The 9,518-nt window shown below is 36.5% G+C and overlaps 1 protein-coding gene across 1 annotated transcript; it reads left to right on the forward strand.

The window, feature by feature from the left end:
- The first annotated feature begins 2,088 nt into the window (after positions 1 to 2,088).
- LOC140883624 (pectinesterase 3-like) lies at positions 2,089 to 5,495 on the forward strand. The gene is made up of 2 exons (XM_073290170.1): positions 2,089 to 3,256; positions 4,803 to 5,495. Exons 1-2 carry the CDS (start codon positions 2,221 to 2,223, stop codon positions 5,477 to 5,479), a joined length of 1,713 nt encoding a protein of 570 aa, XP_073146271.1. The 5' UTR covers positions 2,089 to 2,220; the 3' UTR covers positions 5,480 to 5,495.
- The last annotated feature ends 4,023 nt before the right edge of the window (positions 5,496 to 9,518 follow it).

The following is a 9,518-nucleotide window of genomic DNA, read 5'->3' on the forward strand; positions in this document are numbered from 1 at the left end:
AACTCATATATATATATATATATATAAAGAATTTTTGAGAGATATTAAAATCAATGTAAATATTTAAATAACCTGCAAGGCCTTAAATACTTTTATTATTTGGAAAGTGAGACATAACACCTGGAAAATAAAAATTTGGAGGACGTACGTATGTATAATTAAACAGTCTACTATAGGCAACTAGACATATTAGTAGTAGAATTTAAGTGCACATGCCTATTTTTTTTTTATTTTTTGTAGAAACATTAATTACACCAACTAATTTTAATAATATATTTTTTGTTTTTTCGATTTGGAGATGGAAGAAGACTCCCACATTTTCTGAAAGTATGGTTTCGTTAACCAAATTGACTTGGGCATTTCTTCAGTATTTTTTTTATGTAATGACCATTGTATGTGTCCCACTAAGGTGATGTGGGTACAAAATAAATAAAGTAAGAATTCGAGCCAAATTGAGCATTTCACCCATGAGACTTCACATTGAACTCGGCAGAATTTGTGGATATGACCTCAAACATGTATATATTTAGTTTTGTCCAGGATGATATATAGTGGAATTTGTCAACTACAAAAATAATATTGTACTATAAAAATGAAAGAAATGAGATATCTTCACATTATAACGGACTAGTTACGGTCGGCTTAGATGTTGCCGCAGTAGAAAGTCAGATCGTTGAATTGCTTCTTACGTGTTGGCATGAAATCATTGAAATGATCTGATAAATATTTTTTCCCAAATAAATTAGAAGGTAAATACAATTAGTGTAGGTCGAACTCATTAATGGATTTATCTCCATGAGAAATATCAATTCAATTCATATCTGCATTGAAATAATAATTGACATAAAAAAGTAATATTTTTCACTCAAATCTATCATATAGTACACGGTAATATTTCATTATTTTGACATAAAAATAATTTTTTCCACTCAAATTAGTACATAATACACATTATATTCTTCATTATATAATTTTAAAAAAATGATATTCATAATGAAAAATAATACATTTGACATAAATAATAATTTTCACTCAAATCAACACATATATATATCGCAAGATTTTTCCATAACATAATGAAAGATCAATCGTTTGCCAGTTTACAAAAAAAACTAAAAGTGGTGATAATAGTGCAATTCAAACGTAATATTTAATTGTTCTATTTAGCAGGAATAATTATTGTACCCCAACAATCTTCCTCCCAATAATCACACTATTTGCAATAAATGAGAATCGAACGCGTGACCTTGGATTCGATATCAATTGTAAACCAAACGCTTGTCGTTTACCAAAAATTATAGCTGGTGATAACAGTGCAACTCAAATATTTTGAACCATATATACATCAACTCAAACGCCACATTTCGTTTGCTCTATATATCCATTAATTATTGCACCCCTATACATAGCTAACAAACATAATATTTTTGCAATGATAAATAATATTTTGAACATAAAAAATATTAATTTTAATTTAAATCAACATATATACTATAATATTTTTTTTATAACATAACTAGGGCTGGCATACCAGATCACCGAGTTTTCGGTATACTGTACCGAAATTTTTTCGATATACAAACATTTTTTCGGTATACCACATTTTTTTTCAGTATCTATACGATATCAAGTACCAAAATTTCAGAATTTTTGTATTGGTATCGATCTGAATTTTTTTTATACCAATATTTCTAATATGATATATCGAAAAAACACCCCCGAACATAACTAAAAAAAAACAAACCAGTGAATAACTTGACAGGAGTGTTTTTTCATATATACAAATAAGGTATGCAAGTAGGCATGCATGTGCCATTTGCCCGCGGGCCATCAGCTTAAAGACTACTGGGAACAAGATTTGGTGAAGAACAGAAATCACCGTTATTTAATTGGACTTGGTTAAGTTCAAGTCCATCTATTATTGTATCATATATTATTCAACGAATGAATATATATATATTGTATATGTATATGTGTGTATGTGTTGTATATGCACACCAAGTAAATCAAAGAAAGCGCGTGATCTCTCTATATTTATATACCCTGTAAATGTCACCAAAACATACTACAAAAAACACGGCTCAAAAGGCACACTCTCTATATTCTACATTCCGCACCCAAAAGATTCACATTCGATCCACACAAAACAAAGGTAAAGGTAAAGGGTAAAGGCCCACAAGTAGTAAGAATTTATTGTGTTCCTTGATCCATCCATCACCAATGGACACAATCAATTCATTCAAGGGCTATGGAAAAGTGGATGAGCTTGAACAACAAGCATTCAAGAAAAAGACCCGCAAGCGTTTGATAATTATATCTATTTCAGCTGTTCTATTAATCGCTCTGATCGTCGGAGTTGTTGCCGGAACTGTGATTCATAGAAAAAACAAAAGTGGTTCCGACGATGTTCCAGCGACATCAAATTCTCCGGCCGCGGCGATTAAATCCGTCTGCAGTGTCACTCAGTACCCAGATTCTTGTTACTCCAGCTTGGATTCTTCCAACTCCACCGACCCGGAAAGGATTTTCTTGTTTTCTTTGACAGTGGTCCAGGAATCTCTGCAGAGGGTGTCCAATTTTACTGATGAGTACGTGAACAAGACGGATGATCCGGTGGTGAAAGAGGCGTTGAACGTATGCGCGACGGTGCTAGACGACGCCGTTGCATCGCTCAACGACTCCATATCCTCCATGCAGAACGTCGAGGGGAAGCTAATCCCCGAAAATTCCATCATCGAGGACTTGAAAACGTGGCTGAGCACTGTGATAACATACCAAGAAACGTGCTTCGACGCTCTGTACGAGACGAACGCGACTTTCGTGGAAGACGTCAAGTTTCTGATGAAGAATTCCACCGAGTATGCCAGCAACAGTTTAGCCATTGTCTCCAAACTGGTGTCATTGCTGGGGGATTTCAAGTTCCCAATCCACAGGAGGAGGCTGCTGGGCTTCCCGGAGTGGGTTTCCGCCGGAGACAGGCGGCTGTTGCAACAGACCAATCCGAAGCCGGATGTGACGGTGGCCAAGGATGGGAGCGGCGATGTGACAAGCCTGAAAGCTGCGGTGGCTAAAATACCGAAGAAGAGCAAAACGAGATTCGTGATATATGTGAAGGCTGGGATTTATGTGGAGAAGGTGGAGTTGGCAAATACTTACACCAATGTGATGATATATGGCGACGGCATGAATCTTTCCATTATCTCCGGAAGCATGAATTTCGTAGACGGAACTCCCACCTTCTCCACGGCTACTGTTGGTGAGTTTCAACTTTCAACTACTTTTTTACTTTCCATTAATTTTAGACTGTCATTCATTAATTAAAAATCATAATAACAAGTTATTATAATGTAGGCATTGCAAATTAATTTTTTTTTTATTTTTAAAAAAAATACTATAACGAAAATGTAAGATTAGCATATATATTATTTGGGGTAATGCTACATGTACACAGAGTCTTACACGTTGGGTTACACATGTCACCTAAAATTACATGATTATCCTACATGCATTTTTGAAATATTTTTATCCAAATCAAGTGGAGGGATAATCATGTAATTTTAGGTGTCATGTGTAACTCAATATGTAAGACTCCGTGTACATGTAGCATTACTCATTTATTTGATTGTTTGAAATTCTCGATATTATATAATAAATGACGAACAAAACATAATTTTTGTGTTTGTGTGTGTGTGTTTTTTTTTTTTATCATGTGTCTTATTGATTTAGAAGATTAAATTAAACTCATTGATTTGGGAATAATAATGTTTAATCTTCTAAAAGCTGAGATGATGCAATTATATTACGTGTTTCCTTTAATTTCTTTAATTCTTTGAACTGACATTTTTTAAAATATTTTATTTATTTATAATTTTGGTTTGATGTAGTGAAATATATATATATGCATGTGACATTCCAAATAAGAAGATTTTCCTCCAACATGAGAAAATCCCAAATTTGTTTTCATTTCATCAATCTTTTCTAATCATGATCAGTTTTAGTCTTGTAAATCCTATTAAGATGTTGTCAAATAATTTCAACAAGTCAATGGAATAATATTTTTGTTTAATTGCATGTGGCTATAATATTTTTACCAAGATCTTTTCAAAATTTCTTGGATAAAAGGATTTTAATTTTGCCAATGCATGAATTAATCAATTTTCATGAAATCTGATAACAAATTGACTTAATTCTAGCTTGTGAATGCAAGTACGTACAATCATATTACCTTACCTTCTTCTTTTTATTTGCATTTATTTTAAATTATATATATGTCTACCTTTCTTTGTGATAATAAGACTGAAGTAATTTGCAAGGTAATTAAATGCGTTTTTGCAAGGTAATTAAATGCATTTTGACCTCTCTAATTTGCAAGCAAAGTTAGAAGATCAAAATGACTTTTTTTCCTATTTAAAATTATATTTCTGATATTTGAGCCTAGATTTCAACAATCAACTGTTTGATTTTTTAACATGCAATTTTCCCTTGTTAATATAAGGAATTAAGGATTATGTAAATAAAGATGGAATATAATTGTAGGCATATAAATAGACATGGCATCGTGTTTTCATACAATGTATTTGTATTATTTAAAAAACAGGGTAGCCCCAAGTTCCCGTTGCCTGCTGTGATGTGATTTAAATATTAAATAACGACAAATAAAGAGCAGCTATTATTTGTCACCAACCTTTTTGTTCCCTTAAAAAAAAAAAGGACCTATTGGCAAGCGGAGTTTGATACCAAATATAATATATTAATAATTCATACTTTGGTTCATTCAATCAATTATATGCATCTTTCTCCAGGTGTGGCCGGAAGTGGATTCATTGCACGAGACATCGGTTTCATGAACACGGCTGGAGCGGCGAAACACCAAGCCGTGGCCTTCCGGTCGGCCTCGGACCAATCCGTGTACTACCGATGTTCCTTCAACGCATTCCAAGACACCCTCTACACGCTCTCGAACCGACAATTCTACCGCGAATGCAACATAATCGGCACCATAGACTTCATCTTCGGAAACTCGGCTGTGGTTTTCCAGAACTGCAACATCTTCCCCAGACAACCCATGCCAAACCAATTCGTCACACTCACAGCACAAGGCAAAACAGACCCCAATCAAAACACTGGCATTTCCATCCAACGCTGTACAATGAGCCCATTCGACAAACTTACGGCCTCGGCCTACTTAGGCAGGCCTTGGAAAGATTACTCGACCACGATTGTTATGCAGACCAACATAGGTGGGTTCTTGAGCCCATTGGGCTGGTCCCCGTGGGTCCAAAATGTTGTTCCACCGAGTACTATCTTTTATGCTGAGTTTCAAAATACTGGGCCGGGATCGAGCACAAAAGGCCGGGTTAAATGGGCTGGGTATAACCCCAGTCTTACTGCAGCCCAGGCAGCTAAATATAATGTGCAGTCCTTTATCAAAGGTGGTTCATGGTTGCCTGCTACCACTGTAACTTTTGACTCAACCTAAAGCAAATGGGTTTACATTTCCCCTTTTTAATTTTTTTTTTGGTTTTTTTGTTAAAAAAAATTGATTAAATTGTTTACACAATTGTTGATGGTTGTTTGATAAAAAAAAAATTGAGATTTGATTTGTGTTTTCTTTCTATTGACACTGGTTTATATTATTTCCACATTAATTAAATATTTGAACCTGTTTTTCTTTAAAATCTAATATATATATATATTCACCCAAAATTTTATAAATATACAATATAATATATTGATTTTAGAAAAACTAAAATTATACCGTCATTCCAATACATATAAAATCATTAAATGTGATCGAACTTAACTAGACATGTTGTATAAACGATTGAGAGAATATAATTTCATATATTATAAAATAAGGATACAAAATAATTTTATATACAATCTTACGATATAGAGATAAAGTAAACAAAATAAATAAAAAGATATAAAAAGATATACACAATATCAAGAAAGATTTACAGATATATTTTCAATAGGCCCTCTCCAGATTGTGGATGTGGAGAGACACCAATCTTGGAACGCAGGAGGCGTAGCTGCGTACCAGCAATAGGCTTAGTCAGCGCATCAGCAAGCTGGTCAAAGGAGGAGACATGAGAGACACTAACTTTACGACTTTGAATCAGCTCACGAACAAAGTGATAATCCAGAGCAATATGCTTCATGCGAGAGTGAAAAACTAGATTGACACAGAGATAGGTGACCCCAAACATTGTCACAGTAGATATAAGCTGGAGAGTTGACAGTAGTGAGGCCGAGTTCATCAAGCAGCGACCGAATCCATTGTAGCTCTACAGTAGTGGATGCAATGGCGTGATATTTAGCCTCAGTAGAAGAACGAGCAACAGAACCTTGCTTACGGGAGCACCATGAAATGGGATTAGGACCCAGGAAAACAATATACGCATCAGTAGAGGTGTGATCATCAACATCACCACCCCAGTCAGTATCACAAAAAGCGTGAAGAGATGGTGAGTTGTGGCAGCGAAGCATTAGACAATATGAATGGGTGTCATTAAGGTAACGGAGGAGTCGCTTGGTCGCCCCCAATGTAGAGAAGAAGGAGCATGCATGAATTGAGACAGCTTATTAACGGCAAAGGAAATATCCGTGCGAGTAAAGAAGAGGTACTGCAAACTACCAATGACCTGGTGATATAGTGTAGCATCAGCAGGGAGCGAGCCATCCAAGAGATGCAGAGGAGCATTCATGGCAAGAGGCGTGGAGACAGGTTTTGAATTAGCCATGTTTGTCTTGGTGAGAATATCAAGGAGATATTTTCGCTGGTATAGGAAAAGGCTCCCTGAAGTGGAAACAACTTCAATACCCAAAACATAAGAGAGAGAACCCAGATCCTTGATGGAGAACTGAACATCCAACTGATCAATGAAAGTTTGAAGAGCAGCAACATCATTTCCTGTAAGAATTAAATCATCGACATAGACAAGAAGATACATGATGACACTGCCAAAATGAAAAATAAATAAAGAGGTATCAGCCAGAGAGGCAACAAAGCCAAGACTGATCAGAAATCGATGGAGTGTCGTGTACCAGCTGTTTAAGACCATAAATTGCTTTGTTTAACTTGTAGACATGCGCCGGAAAATCAAAGTCAATAAAATCAGGTGGCTGAGACATATAAACACATTCGTCCAGCTGACCTTGGAGAAATGCATTATTCACATCCATTTGACGAAGATACCAACCATTGGAGACAACCAGGTACAAGAGAATGCGAACAGTGGAGTGTTTCGCTACAGGACTAAAAGTGTCAGTGAAGTCAAGACCCGGACGTTGGTGAAACCCCTTGGCAACCAGACGGGCCTTGTAGCGATCAATAGAACCATCAGACTTTCGCTTAAGCCGAAAGACCCATTTGCAACCAACAACATTCTGGGCCATATCGGATGGAACAAGATCCCAAGTACCATTACGAAGAAGCTCATTGACCGCTAAAATCGGTGTCTACTAGCAAGTGCACTAGGTCAAGTAATAGTAAGTGAAAAATGAGTCCAAGTATCGATCCCACAGGGACTGCAGTCAATTTTCAAGATTTAATTATTTTACTTAATCTAGACAAAATAATAAAAAAGTTTAGATGATTTAAATAAAAATAAAATTACTAAAAAGAAATAATAATTAAAATAGCTAAAAGGTGAATTTAATTAAAATTAGACAACCAAGACACACGCAGGTACCGAACAATTTATGCAAACAAGTGGCAAAATCTAAGATCCAATTTTAATCTAAATCACGGTGAATTATCCTATCTTGTTTAACAGTTTATTTCTAGAACATGTTAAACCTATTCAAGTTATGACGGATTAATTTTCATAATTCTAATCAAATATGAACGCATTCAATATTTGTGATAATTCAGTTTTCACCTAAAACCGCATACTGAAATCGAATATTATTTCTAGTCGGTTTTACCATATGTCAATTATTGGAGCGATCTAAATCAATTCCTCCTCTGTCGACTCAGAATCAATTAACAAGCAAGCAAATAATTGATCAGGTTATTCACAAGACAAAACATAAATACAACAATCAATAATCTAGATAGAAATAAAAAATCCCAAATCAAAATCCACATGTTCGACATAAAATTGTTCGGGCCAATCTCGCCGTCTTGGTTGAAAACAAATTACTCAATAATTGAAACTATAATTCAAAAATAAAATAAAAAAAGAAAAATAGAAGAAGAAAAAGTGTAGAAATCTTCTCTGCTCACAGCCTGTAGCCGCCTCTCTGTCTGATGTGTGCGTTACCCCCTCTCTCTCGTCTGATGATTTCCTTTTATATGGGTTTAAAAAGCCCATGAAATAAAGCCCGCAAAATAAAAGTTTTAATTTCCAAAATTATAAATTTTTCCGGATTCGCGATCTCTCGCTCGAGCGGCATAAAAGTGCGCTCGAGCGAGCACACTTCTGTCTTGATTCCTTTTTCCGCCCGTATTTCTCGCTCGAGCGGCAAAAAGTTGCGCTCGAGCGAGAACTTCTCTGCCTCGTTAATTCTTTTTCGCATAGCCAATGCGCAGCTGCGCAATAGCGCTAAAGTAGCTTTATTCCTTAGCGCGATAGCTCTTCTTCTTGGGATTTTCTTTAGCGCAATAGCGCTAGATTAGAGTTGTTGGATAGAGCTCTTCGTTAGAGCGATAGAACTAGATTAGAGTTGTTGGATAGAGCTCTTCGTTAGAGCTGTTCGTTAGCAGCTCTACTTTTTTTTCTTTTCTCTTTAGCGCTTCAAACTCTTTTAATCTCCATTTTTCCTACAAATAAAACCCGGAGAGTGAAATGCACACACATGCAATAAAACACATAAAAGCAACATAAAACAATATGGATGAACACAAAATAAACACAAAAATATCACGAACTAATGCACACAAAATGCACTTATCACGCATCAAACTCCTCAGACATGGCAGCACGCCAGTGAGGAACCTTGAGAGCAAGATTATGTGATGTAGTCTCAAACGGGGCATTGTCAGTGATAGCAGTGAGACCGAAGCGGGGATTTGGCCGAAAAATATTGTTTTTGGAATGGGTGACCATGGGATGAGTGTTGGAATCAGGAGGGGGAGATGATGGTTTGGAAGGTGGATTGGTATGGGTGGTTGGTGGCTCAAGGTGTGGCCTACAGCCATGGTGGGTGTGGGATCGGGCTGGATAGCTGGGGACGTAGGTCGATGGAGTGGTGGAGCCGAGCGTGGGTCGAAGGGTTCAACAGGTGAAGAATAAGCGACACAGGGGTCCTCCACAGGCGATCCAAGCGGCGTACCAGAGCAACGTCCATTGTCTGAACCACCACTGGCAAAAGGAAACGTAGACTCAACAAAGACAACATGACGATAAACAAAGACTCTACCAGAAGATGGCTCGTAGCAGATATAGGCGCTCTGCATAAGTGAATATCCAAGTAAGACACAAGGAGAGGACCAATGTGTAAGCTTATGAGAAGAGTAGGGACGCGGCCAAGGATAAGAGAGATAGTAAAAAATTCTAAGCTTGGATAGG

Source organism: Henckelia pumila, chromosome 2 (genome assembly GCF_033568475.1).
Source record: "Henckelia pumila isolate YLH828 chromosome 2, ASM3356847v2, whole genome shotgun sequence".
Lineage (NCBI taxonomy): Eukaryota > Viridiplantae > Streptophyta > Magnoliopsida > Lamiales > Gesneriaceae > Henckelia > Henckelia pumila.

What these genes read in the sequence shown, in the direction of transcription:
- LOC140883624 (XM_073290170.1), top strand. Translation starts at nt 2,221, where the DNA reads ATGGACACAATCAATTCATTCAAGGGCTATGGAAAAGTGGATGAGCTT. An exon ending in CTTCTCCACGGCTACTGTTG is followed by an intron (nt 3,257 to 4,802) that starts GTGAGTTTCAAC and finishes ATCTTTCTCCAG; the next exon opens with GTGTGGCCGGAAGTGGATTC.